General features: G+C 32.4%; 8 protein-coding genes across 8 annotated transcripts; 3 read left to right on the plus strand and 5 right to left on the minus strand.

Annotated features, from left to right (window-relative positions):
• Positions 1–124: 124 nt before the first annotated feature.
• PPL_09415 (B-box zinc finger protein) lies at positions 125–8,821 on the plus strand (the record flags this gene model as incomplete). The annotated part of the gene is made up of 17 exons (XM_020580210.1): positions 125–200; positions 327–856; positions 960–1,110; positions 1,172–1,366; positions 1,449–1,670; positions 1,756–2,452; positions 2,554–2,720; positions 2,749–3,130; positions 3,238–3,506; positions 3,590–3,826; positions 3,889–5,319; positions 5,391–5,561; positions 5,631–5,794; positions 5,878–6,023; positions 6,443–6,468; positions 6,683–8,125; positions 8,721–8,821. 17 exons carry the CDS (start codon positions 125–127, stop codon positions 8,819–8,821), a joined length of 6,408 nt encoding a protein of 2,135 aa, XP_020428797.1.
• A 658-nt stretch (positions 8,822–9,479) lies between these two features.
• atxn2 (ataxin-2) lies at positions 9,480–12,509 on the plus strand (the record flags this gene model as incomplete). The annotated part of the gene is made up of 2 exons (XM_020580211.1): positions 9,480–10,289; positions 10,365–12,509. 2 exons carry the CDS (start codon positions 9,480–9,482, stop codon positions 12,507–12,509), a joined length of 2,955 nt encoding a protein of 984 aa, XP_020428798.1.
• A 124-nt stretch (positions 12,510–12,633) lies between these two features.
• esf2 (RNA-binding protein) lies at positions 12,634–13,549 on the minus strand (the record flags this gene model as incomplete). Its single annotated transcript, XM_020580212.1, has 2 exons — positions 12,634–13,070; positions 13,153–13,549. 2 exons carry the CDS (start codon positions 13,547–13,549, stop codon positions 12,634–12,636), a joined length of 834 nt encoding a protein of 277 aa, XP_020428799.1.
• Positions 13,550–13,966: 417 nt separating this feature from the next.
• On the minus strand, positions 13,967–14,511 carry PPL_09418 (uncharacterized protein; the record flags this gene model as incomplete). Its single annotated transcript, XM_020580213.1, has 2 exons — positions 13,967–14,171; positions 14,399–14,511. The coding sequence occupies 2 exons, from the start codon at positions 14,509–14,511 to the stop codon at positions 13,967–13,969; spliced, it is 318 nt and encodes a 105-aa protein (XP_020428800.1).
• A 573-nt stretch (positions 14,512–15,084) lies between these two features.
• PPL_09419 (uncharacterized protein) lies at positions 15,085–18,396 on the minus strand (the record flags this gene model as incomplete). Its single annotated transcript, XM_020580214.1, has 8 exons — positions 15,085–15,853; positions 15,942–16,180; positions 16,242–16,568; positions 16,643–16,752; positions 16,825–17,044; positions 17,117–17,963; positions 18,095–18,268; positions 18,347–18,396. 8 exons carry the CDS (start codon positions 18,394–18,396, stop codon positions 15,085–15,087), a joined length of 2,736 nt encoding a protein of 911 aa, XP_020428801.1.
• A 644-nt stretch (positions 18,397–19,040) lies between these two features.
• PPL_09420 (uncharacterized protein) lies at positions 19,041–21,989 on the minus strand (the record flags this gene model as incomplete). Its single annotated transcript, XM_020580215.1, has 7 exons — positions 19,041–19,049; positions 19,324–19,369; positions 19,610–19,692; positions 20,383–21,112; positions 21,223–21,303; positions 21,575–21,693; positions 21,966–21,989. 7 exons carry the CDS (start codon positions 21,987–21,989, stop codon positions 19,041–19,043), a joined length of 1,092 nt encoding a protein of 363 aa, XP_020428802.1.
• A 169-nt stretch (positions 21,990–22,158) lies between these two features.
• Positions 22,159–23,832, minus strand: PPL_09421 (tetratricopeptide repeat protein; the record flags this gene model as incomplete). The annotated part of the gene is made up of 1 exon (XM_020580216.1): positions 22,159–23,832. The coding sequence occupies one exon, from the start codon at positions 23,830–23,832 to the stop codon at positions 22,159–22,161; it is 1,674 nt and encodes a 557-aa protein (XP_020428803.1).
• A 399-nt stretch (positions 23,833–24,231) lies between these two features.
• PPL_09422 (glutathione S-transferase) lies at positions 24,232–25,007 on the plus strand (the record flags this gene model as incomplete). Its single annotated transcript, XM_020580217.1, has 2 exons — positions 24,232–24,363; positions 24,438–25,007. 2 exons carry the CDS (start codon positions 24,232–24,234, stop codon positions 25,005–25,007), a joined length of 702 nt encoding a protein of 233 aa, XP_020428804.1.
• Positions 25,008–25,013: the final 6 nt, after the last annotated feature.

Below are 25,013 nucleotides of genomic sequence, written 5' to 3' on the forward strand. Positions count from 1 at the left end.
TTATCTATAAAAAATTAATATTTTTTTATATATTAATCATTATTATTTATCAATTATATTATATTAGTATTGTTTTATTGGTTTTTTCATTTTGATTCACCAAATTGAGGAATAAAGCTCCACCATGGAAACTTTAGTTCTCAATTTGGTGAAACAATTTGAGGATGATGTTGAATATGAATTCATTGTTGATGAATTTTGTAAAAAAAGTTTAATTTTTCGTGATTTATCATATATTGTATCTAATTTTTTATCATTTTTTTATGTAAAATATTTTAATTTATTGGGTAGAGACCCAATCAATCAAAATTTTATAGATATAATAGATAAATTGAATATTAGTAAAAAAGAATCAATAGATATTAATGTTTTTAAACCAAGTAGATTTTTAATATTGGATTTTTCAATAATTTCATACATAGTAAATAGAATATCAGATAAATCAAAGAGAAACAGAATAGATGATATAATTAAATTTATTAGAGAGAATAGTAATAATAAAGATCAATTTTATTATAGAAATTTACAGCATTATATAAATAAAGAAAAATCAAAAGATTTGATAGATAGTGAATTGGAACAGTTTTTGAATTCCAATCAATTTCAGTATATATATAAGGATTTAGAGAAAATTCAAAAATCACAAGATTCAATATTACATTCAACTCATAATCATTTTAAAACACAATTATCAACCAACATAATGAATCACTTGACAAGTAGAATATCAAATAGTATAACTTCAGTTTATAAAATAATAAATATAATATTGAAAAATAAATTAAATAATAAATTAAATAATAATAAGAAACTATCTACAACCAGTTTACTAAAATACTTAGTAAACAATAATATGGTATGTATTATTTTTTTTTAACAATTTTATTATATTTTTGTTTTTTTTTTATTTTTCTAATTTTTTTTTTAAAATCTATTAGATTGGATTTATTTCCAAAAAGCAATATTTGAAAATTATCAAGAGATATAAAGAAACTGTTGATGAGACAACAGAGATCACTAAAGATGTGCGATACAGTTTGCTAATTCGAACATTGTTGGAGCGATCGGATGCTTGGGTTGAGAATCTCGACAACATTAAAATTGATTTGGGTATTTATTTAGAATTATAAATTATTTATTTTAAATTTTTAGTTTATTAATTTTTTTTTAGATTCTCAACAATATTTTAGACATCATGATTTCAACCTGCTTAAAGATGGTATTCTATCGAAAAAGGTGAAAGAGTGTGGGTTGGAGCCTTTCTTTAAAAGATGTATAGAAGTAATTTCCAACCTAAAATCAGCTAATCTTAGTGATTTTTCCGAGGCCTTTTATATACATTTTCTTTTTTTACAATTAAATAATGGTAATTTTATTTTTTAATTTTTATTATTTTATTATATATATATTTTTTTTTTAAATTAACTTTTTTTTATTATAATATTTAGATCTATTAAGAGTTCCAGAAGAAGATGTGATCCAACAATCCGAACACATCATTTTCAGACTGAGGAACATCGATTCTTTTAAGATTTTTCCAGTGAACACATATAATGGTAGTTTCACAATGCATGGCATTGACTGGCTTGAGAAACAAAAGACTACAATAGTTGAATCAAGCTATGATATAACTAACATCATGGATATGGATATCCATGATTCAATCCAAGGTATATTGTTATTTTTTATCTATTTATCTATTATTTATTATCTATTTTATTTTTTACTAAACAAATATTTGTTTTTTTTTTTTAGAAAATCAAAACGATTTTTTTAGTATATTTACAAATACTTTAGATATATTTTTGTCAAAGTATAATAATTTAGATATCAACATTAATGAAAAATTCATCACTATCATCACAAAATTCAAATCATCTTTATTATATTTACCATTTCCACCAGAAGCATCACCTTCTACAATTAATATTATTAAACAAATCAATATTAATATTCATAAATCAATTTTAACTTTAGATGAGTATTTAAAATCAACAAATACAACACACTATACTCATATCATTGATTTAATTAATCATATCTATATGTTATGTACATCTTCTTTAATTAATAACCATTTTATTCAAACTTCATCTCTACAACCTCAACAACCATCAGATAATGATGTAATAATAATTACAACTCATTCACAGTCACAATCTATTACATCGCAACCCTCCAACACTCCAACTTCACCAATGCTTTTTAATTCAACTCTAAAAAGTTCATTTACCATCTTCTTACAATCAATCCACAAAAAGAAAAAGAAGAAACCAGTATCAAGAGCCAAGAAGGTGTCGGTTAAAAAGGCACCAAAGAATCCAGCAAAGAAACCTCAACCGAGAGCCAAGACCAATACTACCACCAATGACAAGTCGCGTCGACGAAAATGTAAACCTTCCATACCAGCTAAATTGACCGACTATGCTGCCAACATTAGACTGTTAACCAAGTATTTCCCTTTGAGTCAGGGCTCCTACAGTTGGAACGTGTTATCCCCCTTCGTTGGTCCATCACCGTCCGATTTTACCTCGAACATGGACTCTATTCTAGAGTATCGTTTCATGGAGTATCTACACATGAAGAATCAATACTTTTGTTTTTCTGGATGGCAACCTCGACTGATTTTCTCAAATCTCGTGAAACAAGAGAAGCTACCCGTTTTGAAATGTATAGTAGAACAAAACTATATGTATATCGAAACAAAGTTGGACTCGAATGTTATTAAAAGGCTCTTGTTTTTTGAAGATTTATCCAATATTTCAATTACAACAATATCAGCTTTTATAGAATACTCGAGGGAGATTAATGGAACTACTGCAACATCCTCATCAACTACAACTACAACAACATCCACAACTACAACAACTACAACAACTACAACTACAACTACAACTTCTTCTTCTTCTTCTTCATCATCTTCATCCTCCTCCTCAAACAATACAACAAAACAAAAAAGAACAAGAATATTTTTTCATATAACTGACCATCCTTGGATTGATTTGCCTCCGTTGGATTCTAATGTTTCCAATCAACCACCTACAAAGGAAAAGTATTCATATACTTTAGCCACTAGACTCTATTATCTGATAGACAAATTCAAATTTACATTATTCCCCCATTTGAAAGGGTAAGTTTATTTATTTAAAAAGTTATTTACCTATTTATTTATTTTTATTAATTTTTTATTCTCAAAAAAAAATCAAATAGGTTGGAGCCAGTATTTTTGCTCTACAGTGAACAGGAAGTTTTGAATCTATTCAAAATTCCTAAATCACTTTCCAATAAGAATATTTCCATCAACCATATCATGACAGACGGTGTCACTTTGTATTTAACTTACTCCAAAGTAGTAAATCAACCTCAAGTTTTAGTTCAGATGCAACCAGTTGAGACGGATACCAACCAACCTATTGACAAAGAGCCAGATCCCGATGAAGAACCAGACCCAGATTCCGAAGATGAGTTACCGCCAAAGATTGTAACTCCAACATTGCCACCAGAATGTAAGTTTTATTGTTTTATTTAATTGTTATTTTCATTGTATTTGCCTTTGCAAAAACTAATTAAAATTTTTATTTTTTTATAGATTATGCTTGTGGAATTGCTTGCGATCCATCGCCGAGAAAGAATTGTTATGTTAATCAGAAAATCAAGTTTGATTTTACATCCAAAGGTAACACTCATAAACTCGATGATAAAGTTCTGAACATCAAGAGTTTAAGTTATAAATTCGATTGCAAAACATCGAAATTCAACAACAAAAGAAATACTTTTATTGGTAAAGAGATGGTAGAATATGAAACTACATTCCCATCGATTGATAGTAAGTAGCTTTAACATTTTTTTCTTTTTATTTAAAATACTAACTGTTGTTTTATCATTTAGGCTCGAGAACTAATGATATCTTAAGTGTACAATGTTATATTAGATCTCTAGGTTTCCGATATGGAAACAAAGACAACTATTTAAAGTTCTCTCAGTATAAGAAGCGAAGAGCTCAAGTACAAGTCAAGAAACTACGCTTCAAACGATTCATCCAGAAGAAAGTAGCCAGAAGCCATCGTTCTAAATTGATTTACACTCACGCCCTCAAGGGAATCGATGCCTACTTGTCGGGTGAAAAAGGTGCCAACAAAAACCATGTTGGTTCTAGTAGTAGTGGTAGAGGAAGTATCAGTGGTAATGGTAAGGATAGAGGTAGTATAAGTATTGGTGGTGGTGGTGGTGGTAGTAACACCAATTTTTTTAGTATATTATCAAATCATGATGAAGATAAAGATGATGATGAATACAACAATAATAACAATAATGTTAACAATAATAATAATAACAATGATAACAACAATAATAATGATAACAATAATAATAATAATAATAAAAAAAAAGAAATGAATTTTCGTCAACGATCACATTATAAACCTAAACAACATCAAATAATTAAATGTAGATTTAGCGAAACCATTCAAAAGATAATTAATAGTAATAATATAAAATTTAATAATAACAAATCATATACAGTAATAACTATGGGATTTCGTAATAGAAACCCAATAAATAATAATATTACAGACGAAGAGGATAAAATTATTAATTATTTCACTCAACACCTCGACAATATCATCAATTCCAGTCAGTTCATCAACAAACAAACAAGACAAATATTTAGATGGTCAATTCCAATCTTGGAATACCATCCACATCCACAACTCATTAAAATTCTCAATCAACTATCACCTCAAATTCAAAACCAAATATTTGGTGAAACACTATCAAAAAAGCTAAACACTATAATCAATCCATCATCATCATTATCATCATCATCTTTATCCATACCATCTTCACCATCATACTCACCACCTCTTTCATCCCAATCATCTTCACCATCGCCATCTTTACAACCTCTATCACCATTATTAATATCATCTTCACCACAATTATCACCATCTTCAATACCATTATCACTTTCACACTCACCACAATTACCATCATCTTCAATACCATTATCACCATCATATTCGCCACTCTCTGAGAGTTCATTATCACTACTATCTTCACCAGCTACATGTAAAAATAAACTTCATATATTTATTTGCGGAGTAAATGACAACCCAAATATTTTAAATAATAGAAAAGTATGTGAAGATTGTAGAAATAATAACAATAATAAAAATAACAATGACATTAACAATAATTCTAATAATAATAATAATAACAATAATAACAATAATAATAACAATAACAATAACAGTAATTCTAATAATAATAATAACAATAATAACAATAATAAAAATAATAAAATAAATAATAAAAAAAACAGTAAGTATTCATTCTCAAAAATTAATATATTCATTTTTTTTTATAAATTTTCTAACACTCTAACTATCTAGAAATCAAATGGGAATGCAATAAATGTGGAGTTATCAACAACTATAACAGAGAAAAAGTATTTGTTGACCAATCCAGAGTTTTTATCGGGCACTGTAAGAATTGCTTACAAGAACACCCAATGTTTTATAACGAAAAAGTAAAAACTGAATATGCCAATCTAATTAATCTATGTAAGTTTATTTTATATAATTTAATTATTTATCATTTATTAACTATAATTATTTTATAAAATTATTTAGTTCCAGGTCATGGAGGTGGTCATATGGGGTTCATTCCTGGAATGAAAGGAATCAACCCAGCTCCATACGTCGAAAAAGAACTAAAAGATGTTTGCCAATACATTTACACTAATACCAAAGTAAATGTTCGTTATAAGATTGTCGATGAGTTCAATACATCTCAAGTATGTAAATCAAATATTTTTTTTATCATTATCTCTTAATTTAATTAATAACTAACGAATTGATTTCCTTGGATTTATTATAGGTGTTCTCGCCACTACTCGAAGAGAACGAACTAGAGGTTCGCAGAGATATTTCAAAGTATGACTCTGCCAAGTGCCTAAAGCATATTCCAGAGGCGCACTGGGATCCACATAACAGAAAGGTGCCTCTATCCGAAAGTACTCTCCGGTACAACAGGAAAGCTTACCTGTTTAACGGAAGTTACTACTATATCAACAGAGACGTGAACGGAGCCAACAATATCTTGTCGGCTGGTTTACGTCTTATCAATCCATCTTTCGAAAAAGATGCGAGACATCAACTTCTTAAGAAGTTTCCACGGCTCCAGGAGGACGACGCTGAAGATTTGATCGATCAACGATAAAAAGTTGGTAAGTTGTCAGAGAAAAAAAATTATTTTTAAAAAAAAGCACACTTTACTAATTTTTTTCTGTTTGAAAAAAGAATTTGACATTTAGTTGTAAGTAAAGTTTTCAATACAAAACAAACTGGCTCTTGCTTGTAACCATAAATCGAATAAAATAAAAAAAACCACTCTGATCACATTAACCCCACAATTTTTAATTTTACTTTTTTTTAAAATAAAGCCCAGGCAAAGTTGTTGGAGCCATTTGTTTGTAAAAAAAAAAGTAAAAAAAAAACATATTTTTGCAATAAACTATTTATTTATTGTTTTTGTTGTACAATAGAAATAACCATCTAATCTAATCTAATCTAATATTAGACATATAATCGACCAATAAATAAATTAAGTCGAATAACTTGATTAATTTACATACAAATGAACGGCAACATGCTGAATGAAGCAAAACTGGTTGATGTTGTAGGTCAACCAACAGCAGCAGCAGCAGATCATACTAATAACATTGTTGAAAATACAAACATCAAAACTACTACCAATGAAAATGATAACAATAAAGATATTGTTGTTGTTGGTGAAAACAATAAAAATTTAAATATTGTTCAACAACTATCAGATATTAATAGTAATGGTAAGAGAACAATGACAAACAACAATAATAGTAGTGGTAGTAATAGTAGTAATAGTAGTCATAGCGGTCTGTTCTGTGAGGAACATGATAAGAAGCTGAAATTGATATGTGTTAGTTGCTGCGCCATGGTTTGCACTCGTTGCACCACTAGCAACCACAAAAATCATGTGTTTGATGATAGCCATTCCATCGGTAAAACGATCACCGATGAAACATTGATGAATCTGTGGAATCGTCTAAAGACATTCAAGCGAATGCATACCAACTACAGACACACAGAGCAACAGATCATTCAGTTCTACGGTGATCTACACGAGCTGCTCATCACACATGAGCTCAAAGCGAAAATACCGATACTCGAGCAATACGACAAGCTCAACACATCACTCAAGAGCGTACTCCATCAAATTAAATTCATCTTTCAACTGAAATACTCACATCATTCACATTCAATCAAACAAATGGAAACAAAATCAACAACAACAACAGCATCATCATCATCAGCAACATCATCATCAACAACAACAACAACAATAACACCTGAAGAAGATAATAATGATAACAATAATAATAACAATAATGATAATAATAATAATGATAATGAATATATGATAAAAAAGTTAATATCATTAATAAATACATTGAATAACGAGGTTGGAAATGGAGATGATTCTGATGGAGATTCCAAACTCAATGATGATGAATATGCAGAGTTGATATCAGAGATGAAAAACTCGATGATTGATGAATTGGATGTTACAAAGATGATAGAGTCTATTGATAACACTAAAACCTTTACAAACTTTCTAAATGATCATCATAGGCTTTTTAGACTGACAACTCCTACACTGACCGACACTTATAAATATGAAAAGAATCTGCTGGAATTCGAGAGTGTTCTACCAAAGAATATAGAGGTGTCGTTCAATCACAACAAACTCGCTAGTATCAAGAGTAAAATTTCGGAACTCTACCACCAGACCGACCACTACTCCAACAAGTCAAAACAATGCATCCTATCGGTGTATCAAGCGGAACAGGACACCAAGATTGCCATTGAGAATCTAAAGAGTAAGACAGGCCAAATCACTGTATACACTTGTCATATTGAGAGTTGTCAATGGACAAACACTCTCTACTCGATGGTTGCGGTCGGATCGAAAGTCTATGTATTCGGCGGAAACAATCGCGCCAAGAACTACTCGACGATCGACCTCGATTCCAACTCTATCTCCATTACGGACCGCGGAGAATTCGATACTGCGCAGGGTGGCGAAGGTATCTCTGCGTGTCACCACCCGAATGGGTTCATCTACATCGTTGGCGGCATGAAGAAACAACCGAACAGGATGTTCACATTGTCGCGTATCGACCAGCTCGACCTGTCCACCAATCATATCCGACGAGTGGGACAACTCGACTATCGCGTGTGCGAAGCATACACATTCATGAGGTGGGGACGACTCTATATTCTGGGTGGCAACGACGGTGACAAAGAACTCTTTAAACTGTCGACGTTCCATCCGACCACCGAGAAGGTATCGACACTCTCGGACAACCTATTTCACGATACTCTAGATGCTAAGGAGCAGGAAACACTCAGGATAGTATCGATGTGTTACGATGAGCACGACTCAGTCTACCTGCTATGCGACAGCGATAGATTCTCGTTCTACCGTCTGAATCTACTAGACATGAAACTGACGAAACTTCCGGTGCCAACTGAACCACCGATGTACTATATGACAAAACACATGATGGTCTACATGAACAATGGATACTCTGAACAACCACCAATCATCTACAACCCAACGCTCAATCAAAACTACCATATAGAGTCTAACCAATGGGAAGAATCCACTCATTACTATAGCCAAGTACCACGACGTTTCTGTATTGGTATACAAGATTTCAAGAATAATAACAACAACAACAATGAAAATGCCAACAATATCAATTCTAAAAAATCAATAAAATAATATCACTCTTGTAAATAGCTATTCTAAATTCATGATCTCGATCAACGCAAACACACAATGTTTAATTAAAACCGAACCTAAAAAAAAAAAAAGTTGCAATTCAATTGAAAAAAAAAATAAAAAAACAAAAAAAATAAAAAATTGAGATCAAATTTTGCTTGTGTGGTGTTTTTGTGCAATTACTATTAATATATATCATATATTTTTTTCATTATTATTATTTGTTTTTTTTTTATTGTTGTGTTGTTGTTATTTAGATATTTTAAGCATAACAAAGTTTAGTTTTCTATTTTTATTTATAAACATAACCTTTATATATTAAAATAGATATAATAGTAGATAGATAATATAGATAGATTTAGAATTACATTGACATTCTTTATTTTTACTCTCTAATCTATCTTTTATATAATATATTGTTTTGTTTTAGATTGATCTTATCTATGTATATTTTAGAATAAAGATCCGTCAAATAATAATAACAATTTAAATTAATAATAATAATAATATAAAATAGTAAAACAGTTTTTTTTTATAATTTTTTTTATATTTAAAGTTAAACAATAATAAATTTTTGTTATTGATTGTAGCCAGTCAGTTCAGGTTAGTTAGAGAGCAGAGAGAGACGATAGTAGATAGATAGATAGATAGATATGAGTCATCAACAAAAAGATAATAAGAATAAAAAGTTTGGAGGTGGTGGAGGTGGAGGATCTGGTGGTGGTGGTGGATACAACAATTCTCCACAACAAAAGCATCAATCACCAAAGCAACATCATCATCATGGTGGTGGTGGTGGTGGTCATCATCATAACAACAGTCCACAACAGCAGTCTCACAGTAATAACAATAACAACAGCAGCAGTGGACAACTAGACGATTCAACAAAGAGAATGAAAGAACGTACTGTTTTTATGTCTATGAACTTAATTGGACACCACGTTGCCGTTCAACTAAAGAATGGCGATTGCTACGAGGGTATCTTGACATCCACCAATACCAGTCAGGTCGGTTGGGGCTGTGCACTGAAGTTTGCACGCAAGCGTGAGGTTTCACCGCCATCGATCATCACCACTGCACCCATTCCACAGTTGGTCATCGATGCCAAGGACTTCTTGGGATTGACCGCCACCGGTATCGTTTTCGACAATATTTCACAATCCGCATTCGGAAAGGAAGCACAGTTTGGATTCCACACCGATACTGACATCAGTGGACACGACGGTGTTATCCGTGAGCGTGAACTCACACCGTGGGTCTCGGAGGACGGCGGTGAGAATCTCGAGTCTGTAAAAATCAACCCGGCCAATGCCAACTGGGATCAGTTTGCGACCAACGAGAAACTCTTTGGTGTTAAAACATCGTACAACGAAGATCTCTACACAACCACATTGAATCGTGATTCCGATCACTATCGTACACGTATTAAAGATGCTGAAAGACTTGCTGCTGAAATTGAATCCGTAAGTTAATACTCTTTTTTTTTTTTTTTTCTTTATCATCGACAATTTATTAACCGTTCAATTCAATTCGTTTAGAAACAATCGAATAATATTCATTTGATGGAGGAAAGAGGTTTGATTAGAGCAGCAGACTATGATGAGGAGGAGAGATACAGTTCTGTCATTAGAAATGGAACATCTAGCAGTTCAACAACTTCACCACCAAACAATAACGATAAATCAAAGAATATGATGCCGACTTCAAATTCAAATGTATATATTCCACCAAGTAAGCGTGGGAGCGTCACCGGAGCAGCTGGAACATCCTCACCCTCGATTCCACCCTTATCAACACAAAAGGTATCGCCAACCACCACAACAGCAGCAGCATCGACCACCTCGCCAACCACCAAACAATCAACAACAACAGCAGCGACCACACCAGTAGCAGCAGCAGCAGCATCAGCTAAACCAACAGCATCAGTCGAAGAAAAGTCGACAACTACAACAACCACTAGCACCACCACTTCTACAGCCGCAGCATCAACTACATCGCCATCAAACAACTCACCATCTCACCAACAACAGCAACAGCATTTCAAGGAATCGACATCAGGTTCAACTGGTTCGCTATTGAAGGATTCACCGGTGACCAAGCTACGATTGAGAGATCGTGCTGGATCGATCGACCATAACGACTCGCTATTGAATTCACCACGTGACGGTCAATCACCAAGAACTCTTCAGAGCTACAATAAGATTCGTGCAGCAATCGTTGCAGAGAAACTACGTAACTCTGCAGAGCCACGTTCACCGCTATTTTCACCGCTCGTCTCTGATCCCGTAGGTTTGTCTGCTTTGTCACTCGATGTATCGAAACCAAACATCAGCGAAGACACCATCAAGGAGTTCAACGAATTCCTTCTCACCAAATCCACCACTGAACAGCCACCCTCTGCCGATCGTAAATCTCAAATCGAGAATCTCAAAAACTTTAGTCGTGATCTTTCACGTTCCAGACCTGGATCACCGCTTATCGGTCCGAATTCACCAAGACCAATGTCCAATCTCTCATCGATTTCATTGTCAGGTGCACTCTCACCACGTACCTCTGCCTCTGATATTCCAGTTATTAGACCAATTGCAACCGCTCCAGGTGCCGCCACAACTACCACCACCACAACTACTACCAGCACCACTACTGATGATAAGGAGAAAGAGAAAGAAACTACCACTGATGCCACTGCTGTCTCATCCTCTGCCGACACTAAAAAGGCTGATCCAGCAACCAAATCAGAAACAACCACAGATAAACCAGCGGATACTGTAGCCAAGCCAATATCTAAATTGAAATTAAACCCCAATGCCAAAGAATTTACACCAGTTTCATTGAATTCCAATGCACCAGTGTTTACACCTAAAAACTTTATACCGGCTACTGTCGCCAAGCAAGGTCTCCTGGGTAGTGGAAATATCGAATTCTACGAAGCCAACAGCAGAGCCAATACCTATCCAAATATTTCAATCAACGATCTCTACTACGAATCGATGAAGAGAAGACAACAGAACCCAGAGCAATCGAATGCTCCATCGACCTACTGGAACGAGAGCTACGGTGTTCGTGGATCCAGTCAGTACGGTGCCGACGATGACTATATGCCACCCGCTCAATACCCACCTGCCATGCGTCCACCCTTTATCCAAATGGGTGTGCCAGCTATCATTCCAACCTACTATCCACCGCCCGTTGCTAATGTCGCACCTGGCGCACCGGGTGTTCCTGTACCAGTAAAGTCGATGAAACCAATCTATAACCCACAACCACGTGGACAACCATACGCACCTCCACCACCATTACTTCAGGCACCGGGTGCAATGGGTCAACCACCTCCCCAATATGTTTTCCCACCTCAATTCCAATACGTACCACAGGTGTATCCTCCACCCGGTGGACCTCACACAATGCCACCAAAGCGTTCATACTACCCCGGTCAGAATCCATCGAACGGTTACCAACCAATCCAACCACACGGTATAATGCTACCACAGAACACATCGCAACCACCATCGCCACAACACCAATCTCCACAAATCCCATCGCCAACATCACCTCCACACCATTCAAGAATGGTACCTTCATCACCACAAATGATAAATCCAATGTACCCTTATCCAATGATTCAAAGATACCCACCACATGGAAACGACCCTAATGCAACTTACCCACCTCCCTATAATTAAGTTAATTGATAACTAAAAAAAAATAAATGACAATTTAGTTTAATAAAATAAATGTTAAGCTAAAAATTTAAAAAAAAAAACAACAAAAAACATTAGATAGATGTAAATTGTTGATTAACTTTATTTAATTTTTTAATTTCTTTTTAGAGTTTTCTTTTGGCTCGAAATCAGGTTTCTCTTCGTGAACAGATCTCTGTTTGAATGTTCTGATGACTTTGTTGTTCTCTTTGTTCTTCTTTGTATTAACACCAGCAATGATCTTTGATTTTTCGACTTGTTCCATGAATTGAACATTCTCCTTTCTTACACGATTCAACTCCAATTGAATCTTCTTGTCTCTTTCTAATCTCTTTTGAACCAATTTATCCATGAGATGATGCCATTTGAACTTTGGTAGATATATAATGTTCCACAAACAATCCTTATGAATATCTCTGTTTTTACCTCCCATCGGTTGATTGTGCAGGAGTAATGCTATCTTTCTTGCGATCTTCTTTTCACTAAATTCAATCCAACCTTCTTTGTACATATCGTTTCTATATGCTTTACGATCGACATTTGCTATAAAGAGTCGTAATAATAAGAATAACATTAGTTTTTACAATGAATTCATTAAATATTATTAATCTAAATATTGGTTTACCTTTGATAAGTTTCATTCTTGTAACAGTTCCATACTTTAATAGCAAATTCTTTAATTTCGAAGGTGTCATCTTCTCTGGTATAGTAGAGAGATAGATGATACCTTTTTCTTGATTCTCTTGTTCTAATTGTTGAACTCTCTCTTTTGACATTGGTTTGATAATATAAGTTGTTTTCTTTTTTCTCTTTAAACCAGTACCTTGACTATCATCCTCCTCTTCTTCTGCGTCTCCTTCCTCTTCTGCTTCTTCTTGTAATTCTTCGACAACCTCATCCTCGTTTTCAACTGAATCATCCAATTGTTCCTCTTCTATATCTTCATCCTCTTCTTCTACTTTTTTATTGATAATTTCTTTCTTTTTTGGTACTTCAACCTCTTTTTTTCTTTTGTTTGACATTTTATCTAATAATGTCAAAATTTAATTAAATAATAATTGATAAAGCACCAACAACTCAATCAAAGAAAAATTAGACAAAAAACGAACGAAAAATGAAATTTAATTTTAAAAATTTATTTTTAAAAACTTTTGATTGACTTATCTAAACACTGATTCCAATTGTTTATATATGTGTAAAAGACTAACAAAGTGAGAAAATGGCTATCCTCTATTGCTATGGTTATTTTATTCAAGAAATCGACTATAAAAAACTATTTTTTTTTTGAATACAATTTTTTTATTGATGTTTTTTTTTTTATAAACTTACTTGTACAAAACCTCTTTAAAAATATTATAAAAAAATAGTCTTTGCCAACATTGGTCATTATAGTACTTCAATTTGAATAAAAATAATTTTGTTTTTATCTAAATATCAAATTATTTTTCTTTGACTTTAGGTAAATGAAGTACTATAATGACCAATGTTGGCAAACAACTTTTACAAGTACTACTGTTGAATGTGTTGGACATGTTGGTTGATCCTTGGGTTCCCAAATCTTCAAATAAATTGAACAAATCCCAGACTAAAGAGAAGAGATGATCCATTGACGGCAATCTGGTTGGTACAAATTTACAATTGTACCTATATGTTTGAATTGCTGTTCGTTCGAAAATAATCTTTCAAAAGCTCCAAAAGATACTGTTGTATTTGGAGGCTGATCATCTAGAGATAATACTATTTTAATACCTCTCAGATGATTTCAAGTAGAAGCTCCTGCCACATCCAAAACTATGAACTCATCAACCATTTCATTTGTAGGTGGATCCATAAACTGTGCCAGATGTGTTGATGGGGTTCAGACTACATACACCATTCCAGCTCTGCTATTATCTATAGGTTGAAGAGGTGTCTTTTTTAAGAGTGTAAGAATACTCATTTCATCTTCTAAATTATTATCATTTAGTTTTGTTTTTGAAGCCATTTACTGTTTTCCTAAGAATAAATAAAAAATTATAATTATTTAAAAAAAAAGTGACATATGTCAATTCATTTTGATGTTCTTACTCAAGTGACTCTTTTTTAATTTTTAATATTTAAATTTGACTGATGAAATTCTAAGCTAGTGCAATTAAATGATCTATAAATTAAACTCACTTTTCTCAAAAAGGTAGTAACGATTAACAGATTTTTGTTTTTAAAAAAAAATTTTTATTAAGATTAGCTAATAAAAGTTTACATTAAAACTGTAAACTTAGGGTTGATTAACTTGGAAAATGAAAGATAGTTTACACTAATTTTAACCTTATGATTTATTGATAGATTGATTGATTACTGATAGTAATTATCCTTATTTTTACAAAAAAAAAGAGAAAAACTCATGAATAAATAATTTAATAAAATTAAAACAGACCAAAAAAATCGAATCATCACATAGAGGAAACTGGAATCTATTTAAAGAATAAGTAGAAAAAAAAAAAATAAAGGCAAATTTATTTACTTCTGTGACTTAAAAAAAACACCATATGTGAAAAAAACTGTATTTACATTTGTATTATTATTTTTTGCCTGATTTTTTTGATTTTGAGTTATTGGTAAAGAGTGTTTTGGAGTTTGGAGAAGTAGGAGATGTTGCAGCATTGGTGGATGATGCAGAAGCTGATGAATTGCTGCTGGTGGTTGAGCTACTCAAATCATTATCAGAGAGTTGCTGTTGTTGTTGCTGTTGTTGTTTCTTTGGGATTGGAATACTTGGAGATGAACTAATGACTGGTAATGGATCGTCCAAATCCAATGTCTTCTTGTAGGTTGGTGGCATCGTGGTTGGGATAGGTGGATAGCTGTTGTTACTATTTCCATTGGCATTGGTAGTGGTGGTTGTAGTGGTGGTAGTAGATGTTACAGAAGAACCAGATGATTTTGGAAGAGGGAGCAAATCGTTGTTCAATTTAGCAGGTTCATAGCTGTAGTCATCATAGGTAAAAGGTGGCTTCATTGGATAGATCGGTGTGTCTGGACTCTGGCTGTATATGTCATTGTAGTTTGCAGAGATGGGCTTTGGAATGCCAATGGGATTGGTAGGAGATCCATTGTGATATCCATTCATGGAGACTCCATTGGTCATACCTCCTCCCACACCTCCCATACCCATGTAAGGAGAACTATCGCTGACATTGCTGTTGGTCAACTGTGGATAGAGCGGTGCACCAGACGACAACGGTGTCTTGATTGCTTGATCCAATTGCTTCATCAATTCCATTTCACTTTCCATTTCCAACTCTTCATTCTTTTTAATATCGGACAAATTTACAATTTCAATATCATCACTGTTAAACATAAAATAGGATACAATATAAAAATGATGGATGAGTAAAGATGGGTTTTGAATTGGTATAATGAATGTTGATAACTTACGACTCTGATCGTGGAGAAGAGATATTTGATTTTTTCTTTTCTATTTTGATAACTTCACCAATCGGGTAGTCCTCATCAAAGAAAGATAATGAATCAGGTGAGGGCTTGTATGATGAGTTTCTAAATGAAAACTGAGTGTTACCCCAGATTGGACGTATCTCTTGACTATGAGTTGTAATCTCAACATTAAACAACCATCTAGCTTCTGAATCCTGTACGATTTCTTCATTATTTTTTTCCTGTAATAATGGTTAATCTCTTGTTGGATAATGGTCGGTAATGATTATAAGTAATACTTACATTATATGGTATGGTTGTACTCTTGAACTCGCTTGATCTTGTTTTTCTACAGACATCCCATTCGTGAATTGGGTTCAAAGACATGCACAAAGTGTTTGGATCGACTTCGAGAGTGGTGGGTGGGTGTGGCCGTAGTTCATAGAGAATCAATTGACCATTCTGATTGACAACAAATAACTTTTCAAGATCTTGATTGGTTGTCTCTAGGAAACAACTGTTTCCGGCAGTGATATTAGATGGAACTTTCAATTGAGTTGATTGATTCGATTCATCTTTTGTATTTCCTAATTTAATTCTATCCATCGCACTTAAAGTCATTAGAGATGGCTATAAAAACAATACAAGCAAGTTAGTATTATTAATAAACAAAACTATACAATATTGTTATGATTCAAACATACATGAGCATTTGGAATTTCGGACATATAATCTCTTGGTTTGGTTTTTGAACTTTTGACAATATGTGAATGAATGTTTACATCACCACCAAGTGGATTAATAGCGTATATATCTATTATTAATATAACATGTTAGTTAATTATATATTGTTATAATATATAAAAATAATAATAATTGAACTTACGTGTTGTTCCTCTTGAGGTGGTAAGAGCAGCCCATTTAGAGGTATCATTAATACTTAATCCTTGAATTGAAGCATTGGTAATTCCTCTTTTCAAGACATAAATATGTCTAAAGGCATGTGAAGGATCAGGGTTACTTTGTGGATTTACAGACAATGAATTGGTGAATGGCATTATTTGATAGACATTGAGTTTAGTTCCTTCAGTTGAAGATGTAAATAACTAATAAAAATATTAAAAAAAAAGATTAATAATGTGGATAAAATTTGATAGAGATCTATCTTGTTAACTTACCAAAGTACCACTTGGATCGAAATTTAAATAAGAAACGGGTTGTGGATGTGGTGGCTTAATTACAGCAACTTGGCGTTGTTTTATAAAGTCATAGATGACAATGACACAGTTGTTTTCCTGAATGTATTCCTGGTGTGGATTCGCAGAAACATGTGAAGAGGGGCTGTCCTCTGGGTAGAGATAACTGGAAACTTTCTTTCTACCGATATCGCCAAAGTAATAGAGTTTCTGTGCAACTTCCTTCGCTAGATCGGTTGCAACATCGACTGCTGTATCGCTAAAGTTCTGGTTGTGCTGTTGATAGGATTTCAGGTGCTGAATGTACGGACCTACTGATGCCAACGACGATGAGTTCGGAGAGGTCGACATGTGACCGGCGCCACCTGCGGAATCGGTATAGGCAAGCCAACGCGGACCGAGTGCGACGACACCAAATGAATTGGCTGCGGACGGGAACGTAGAGAGTGACAACACCTTTGCCATTGTCACCGGGTTGAATCCAACGATACGCTCCTTCAGCACCACCAGGAATATCTTTTCATTGGAGATGACATTGTAAACGGGTGTCTGAAACTTGCTCATATTGAAGAGCTCACACGTCTTCAAACTAAAGATTCTAACCATGTTTCGAGTTACCTTGGAGTTGTCCTCACCACTCACCACTGCTAGCAACGGTCGCTTTCCATAGTAAATAGAGTTGGGTGGTTCTTTTTCGGCCGGTGTCTTTAATACCTTGACAAATCGAATCATTCCTTCACGCAAAGAGAACAACTCCTTTACACCATCTGGATTATCTAAATCCCATATTTGAAATCCATTATTATAACATATATTCAATAGTTTGTGTCTGTTTTTAACAATATTATTATAAGAGTTGGTGGTAAGATAAGAAGATCAATGATTTGTTGTTTTAATGACACACCACTCACTTGAAATAGGTGGTGATGGTGGTGGTGGTTAGAGATGGTTATTACTTACTTTTTTCCCAAAATTTCGCACTCATCAAAATATGTACTGACAATGGTGTCTTTTTCACCTTCGGTAATCGATGGAGATGTATATATTTGCTTTTTGATGGTTGACTTTATACTGGAGGGAATATATGAAGAGATACCTTGAAGATAACCACTCAATGCTGATTGACTATAAGGACTATTTATTTGTAGAAAACAGTTTTGTTAGAATATATTCAAAGATTAATGATAATGACTACAATGATAATAATCATACCTAGGCTTCTCCTCTGCTTTTGCACCACCATAAGACAAATTATACATCATTCTGTTGACTATATCGATTTGTTTATTCTATATCTATATCTATCTTCTATCTATATTATATTCTATTATATTCTATATCTATATCTATTTAAAACTATACAATATCTATCTATTTTAACTATATTTTTTTTTTTTGTTATTATTATCTATTTATTATTTTTTTAGTATTTTATATATTTTATTAAAAATATGTACAATTATATTATATTATTATATTACTATATATTTTATTTTAATGATTTATTAAAATAGCAAGTTTAACTTTTTTGAATTTAAATTAAATTAAAAAAAAAAAAGAAACAATGATATTATGATTATGATTGGATTGGTAAGGTGTAAACAAAAAAAGTAAAACCTTGAAAAAGAAGGGAAAGGAAATTTAAAAAATAAAAAAAAATAACTATTTATTTTAATACAAAAAAAAAAAAAAACAAAAAACCTATATATATACAAATATTTAAAACTATATTATCTATACATTTATATATTAAATAAGTAATATTACTATAATATATATCTATCTATTTATTTACAATGAAAAAACTAAATTAAAATCTATCTATGATTGATTGATTATGAATATGTTTTTGAATTTTATTCTTTTCCTATTGTTTGTTGTTGATTCGATACCTTTTAAACTCTTTTTATTGTTTCTAATTAAAAAAAGAATTAAATCAACAAAAAATAAAATAAATTGGTAATGTATCTATAATTTTTTTATAAAATTAATTAAGTTTTTTTAATTAAATAATAATGAAATTTACAAATTTTTATTGATTTTTTTTTATTTGCAAATGCATTTTCCAATTTTTGGTATTTTAATATTGTTTTAATTAAAAAAAAAAGAATTAAAAATTTGAATATTTATTGTGGGTGGGTGTGTGTTTGTGTGCATATAAATATATTATATTTAATTGATTTTATTACTTTCATTTTCCCTCTTTGAGAGAAGCAGAATTTGATATGTTTTTTGCTAATAAAAAATATTTAAAAAATTATTAATAATTGCAAAAAACAAAACAAAAAAAGTGAATAATTATAGTGGTTGTGGAAAGATTGTATACAATGTTTATTTTAATAATTTCATTTTATAATAATAATAAAGATAATTTATTTATTTACATTTTATTGATATTATATGATATTATATTATATGTTTGTTAGTTATTATATGATTGTGTTTTGATTGATGTTTTTTTTTTGTTGATTTTACATTTCTTGAGTTGCAACGGAAACATTTGCTTCTGAGGGTACATAGTGTATACCAAGGGTATGATAATCTTCGAGTTGTTTCCACTGTGTTTTAAAGTTGGTTGTGTTGAGTAGCTGTGATTGTTTGGTGACTAGTGTTTGTACGATGGTGAACTTCCATTCACGCATGATCTTGGTGTTCTCATTGCTACGCGAGATAAGATACTCAAAGAAACCGGGCTGTGACAGCACCGACTTGGTACCCCACCCGTGGAAGCACAGCGATTGAATGGCGCGTAACGCTGCAGTCTTGACCTCTTCGATCGGTGAAGACAACGATTGGTTCAGTGCATTGGCCAGACCATCCAAGTTGCTTCCTAGTGCACTCTCGAGCAACGCACTCGGATTGTCGGCGGATTGCAGCCAGCTCGACAATTGGTGTCTGCTAGGCGTCGAAATGTTATCGGAGGATCGCACTGCCAGTTCCAGATAGTCGTTGACAAGCGCACGGTTATTCTCGAGGAGGAACTGCAAGCCGGCTGAGTGACTTCCGATGGCGCCGACGGTGTCTATGGCGCGCTCGACACAGCGCGACGCCAGATGTTGGTTGGAAGTACGGTAGTCTTCGAAACAGTAGGCAAGCAGGGCGAAAAGACTGGATCTTAGTTGTTGTTGTTGGCTATTCAGTAAGAGTTGGATGTGATTGTTGTCTACGGAGAACCATTGGCTGAGCATTGTTAGAACACCATTGACAACGAGTGGATCTGACGAGGAAGGATCGCTATGAGAGTTTACCAATAGTCGTGCGAGACTGTCTATAAATTCGGTTTGTTCAATGATCCATTTGAGAACATCGATGTTATCGCCAAGTCTGCTAACCAACTCGACATAGCCAAGTCGAACCAGTGTGTCGGGGTCACTGACTGCCGCCACCACTAAATACTTGAGCGGTTCACCAAGTTGAACGGTCATTGTCAAAGGATGATAGTTGACAAGTAACACTACAATATCCAATACTCTAAGCAGCGCAGACTGTTCTTCATCTCGATTGCTTTTACTTTGTTCAAAGAATTGGTTGATGGTGGTAACCAATTTATTTGATAGTAACTGATTGAGTATTTCTTCTTGATTGTCTTGTTGTTGTTGTTTTTGATTGTTATTGGTTATCTCTTTGAATAGAGCGATTATTGAAGATGCAACAGAGGTGGTAGATTTCAATAGCGGTATCAGAGAAATGAGTAACTCATTGACTGCTAGCCATTTTAATGTTGGTAATCTTTCAGTGTTTAGTGTATCTTGTATCTGTCTAATGGTTGTAAGTTGTACTTGATCACTAGGATGTTGAATACCCAACTTTATAAAAGGTAATAGTTGATCGTTTAACAATAGTGTCTTTTCACCTTTTCTCTTTGCAGTCTCAAATAAACTTCTAATATTCATACATGTCTCATCGATGACATCTTCATCCATTGTATTTAGCTTTGAAAACTCTTTAAATAATAATAAATCTGACATTTTTATAACTCTTTAAATCAAATACTTTAATATATGTTTTATTTTAAAAATGAATGTGTTCTATTGAGAGAAAAAAAATTAATGATTTGTAATTTCAAAAAAAATAAAATCAAAAAAAACTTCTTTGATGAAAGCTGTTCATCAGCCACCATATTACTATCGTCGCATTCCTCAGCCGTATGCTTTCTCTCATCTGATAATCTATTATCTAAATAAATAGTTGGGAGGAATTGGACAGCTCCAAGAGAAACTCAACTGCTCGAAAGTTGTTAAACTCTTTAAAAATTACTGTGCATTTATCGATTCTCAAACTACCATATGCTATTAGGTTATAAGATAGTTATTCATACCGATCACCAAACATGCTCAGATAATAGATTATCAGATGAGAGAAAGGAACTATATAGAAAGCAGTTTGATTGCCATAACCTCTTGTTCAAAGACATGGTAATCCCTTTCAGTTGTGTTAAACTTCTTGGATCCATAAATAACAATTTGTTTGTTATCTTCTTGTTCAATATTGTCTTTGTATTGATAAATGACATGACCTATTCCATCATTGGAGTCGTCACAATCGATGGGAAATGTTAACTTAATAATATATGTATGTTCACTTGATGGTGAAAATCACTTGGTGGTGATATATATTATGCACTTGGAAGTGCTATAGTCAATCGATGCTTTAAAGAGCATGCTACCATGTTATTTTACAATGGTAATAATGTCATATTAAAATATACATATAAACATATAAATATTATACTTACAACTTTGATATAAAATTAGGAATTACTTTTAGGAATAGTTTTGGTACAAGAAATATGGATTTAATAAATGTAATAAAGTTTAGAGATATAATTTACAGTATAAGATTTAAAGATAATCATTTATTTGATTTACAATTTGAAGATAAGAATAATATTTGATAGTGTTGAATAAATGTTGGATTATTGTTTAACAGTTGGATTATTAACTTTAGTTATTTGAAATAACTAAAGTGTCAATAAACTATTTGAATTGTGATGGTTGAATTCTTAATAACTATTGATTTGATTATTATAATTCGAAAATGTTAAACAATTCTCTTGCTTTTTGAAGCAGTTGTCTTCTCGACATTTGTTCACCAATTGGAAGTGTAATCGTTTGTTTGTTGTTCAGCAAAGTTAATCCAATCGATTTGTAAACCATTCTTTGTCTATGACCTATTCTTAGTGATTCCAATAATAGTTGTTGTTTTGTCATTCGAACACCATTATGGAGTGTTATTGTTTCATACCGAGATAGTGTAATTGCAAGGTTATAAAATGAATCGTATTTGCTGGGATCACATTCTATTAATTTTAAGTATAATTGTTGTTTTGTCATTGATTGTCCGTTATTAAGAATGATTGATTCACCTCTTGAAAGTGTAATTAAAAGTTGATAATACAAATCAAAATTGTTTGGATCACATTCTATTGCTTTCAAGTATAATTGTTGTTCTGTCATTGATTGTCCATCATTAAGTGTGATTGATTCACCTCTTGAAAGTAAATTTGCAAGATTATAATATGAATCGTATTTTTTTGGATTGCATTCTATTGATTTCAAGTATAATTGTTGTTTTGTCATTGATTGTCCATCATTAAGTGTGATTGATTCACCATTTGAAAGTGTCGTTGCAAGGTTATAATATGAATCGGAATTGGTTGGATAAAATTCTATTGCTTTCAAGTATAATTGTTGTTCTGTCATTGATTGTCCATTATTAAGTGTGATTGATTCACCATTTGAAAGTGTATTTGCAAGGTTATAATATGACCGATAATATGTTGGTTCATATTCTATAGATTTCAAGTATAATTGTTGTTCTGTCATTGATTGTCCATCATTAAGTGTGATTGATTCACAATCTGAAAGTGTTAATGCAAGTTTAAAATATGAATCGGAATTGGTTGGATCATACTCTATTGATTTCAATAATAGTTGTTGTTTTGTCATTGATTGTCCATTATTAAGTGTGATTGATTCACCATTTGAAAGTGTCGTTGCAAGGTTATGATATGAAAATGAATTTTTTGGATCACATTCTATTGATTTCAATAATAGTTGTTGTTCTGTCATTGTTGTTCCATCATTAAGTGTGATTGATTCACCTCTTGAAAGTGTAATTGCAAGGTTATTATAAGAATAGGAATATGTTGGATAAAATTCTATTGATTTCAAGAATAGTTGTTGTTTTGTCATTAGTTGTCCGTTATTAAGTGTGATTGATTCACCATTTGCAAGTGTATTTGCAAGATTATAATAAGAACTGTGACTGGTTGGATCATACTCTATTGATTTCAAGTATAATTGTTGTTTTGTCATTGATTGTCCATTATTAAGTGTGATTGATTCTCCTCTTGAAAGTGTTCTTCCAAGGTTATTATAATATCGTGAATCGTTTGGATAATGCTCGATTGCTTTTAAGAATAATTGTTGTTCTGTCATAGATAGACCTGATGTAAGAATGATTGATGATCGATTTTCAGCTTTAAGTATTAATGCCAACTGGTAATAAGTATTAGCATAGCTTGGATAAAGATCGATTACTTTTAATAAAAGTTGTTCTTTCGTTGTTGATTCACCTGATGGTAGCACAATTGTTTGTTGATCCCTATTAACATGATCAAATGCCATTACAAGTTGGAGAAGCGCATCATTATTAACATTTGAACTGATATTATTCTGATCATGTTTTCTTTTCATTGTTTTTTAATATATGAATAATCTTTTGATATCAATTGTCTAAATATCGATCAAAGCGTGGTGGCAGGTCTTAAACCACGGAAAGTACATTTAATATATCACCCAAAGATCAAAAAAAGGAGGACCTATTTTTTCAACTCAAAAAAAACATTAACATCTTTTTTTTTTCAAATATTCAAAGAATTAAAATAAAATAAAATAAAAAATTGTATCTCATCAACAGAATTAGAACACAGAATTCTGATCGAAAATCGAAATACCACAGTTTTTCAAATTTTTATCAAGCAAACACCCACACACCTACACATATTTGTGTGCTGAATTAGATGTTGTCATAAAATAAACTAATCTTCGGAATGAAGATCCTTGTCCATCGAATTACTCATCTTTAGTATATAAATGTTAAATTTCGATTTAAAAAGATATCAAATTTTAAATAATATAATCAAATATACCAAATTACCAAACCAAACCAAATCTTTCCTATTAATTATTATCAAATTAAATATGTCTCAACCAATTTTCCATTATGTATGTCTAATTAAAACTCTAAACATTTTGAAATGAAATAATAATACTAATTTTTAATTTGTTGAAAAAAAAAGTTTGATGCCAGAGGTCGTGGTGAAGAAATTAGAATTCTATTAAACTATGCCGGCGTAAAGTACACTGAAGTTAAAATTGGACCACTCACAGATGAGATTCGTTCCAAATTAACATTTGGACAACTTCCATGGTATCAAGATGGTTCACTCAGTATCACTCAATCGATGGCCATTGAAAGTTATATTGCCAGGAAATACAATTTACTTGGTGTCAGTGAAGAAGAGAATGCTGAGATATTTAGTTATGTTCTCTCTGTTGCTGATATGTTGGATGCCATCATTAAGGCATTTACGGGTGGTGATGAACAAAAACAAAACTTTTCCGAAAAGATTGCACCAAGAATCATCAAAGCATGGGAATCTAAAATCAACGACCAAGGTCATCTTTTCGGAAACAAGACAACGTGGGCTGATTTGGCAATTTTTAACAGTATCGATTATTTACTCTGGACTAAGAATGAGAATCTCTTTATTTCTTCACCAAAGTGTATCAAACTACATAAAAGTCTTGCAAATTCATCACAACTAAAACCATACTTGGATTCTAGACCAAAGGATGTTAAATTTTAATAGGAA

Source organism: Heterostelium album (assembly GCF_000004825.1).
Source record: "Heterostelium album PN500 unplaced genomic scaffold PPL_scaffold11, whole genome shotgun sequence".
In the NCBI taxonomy this organism is placed as follows: Eukaryota; Evosea; class Eumycetozoa; order Acytosteliales; family Acytosteliaceae; genus Heterostelium; species Heterostelium album.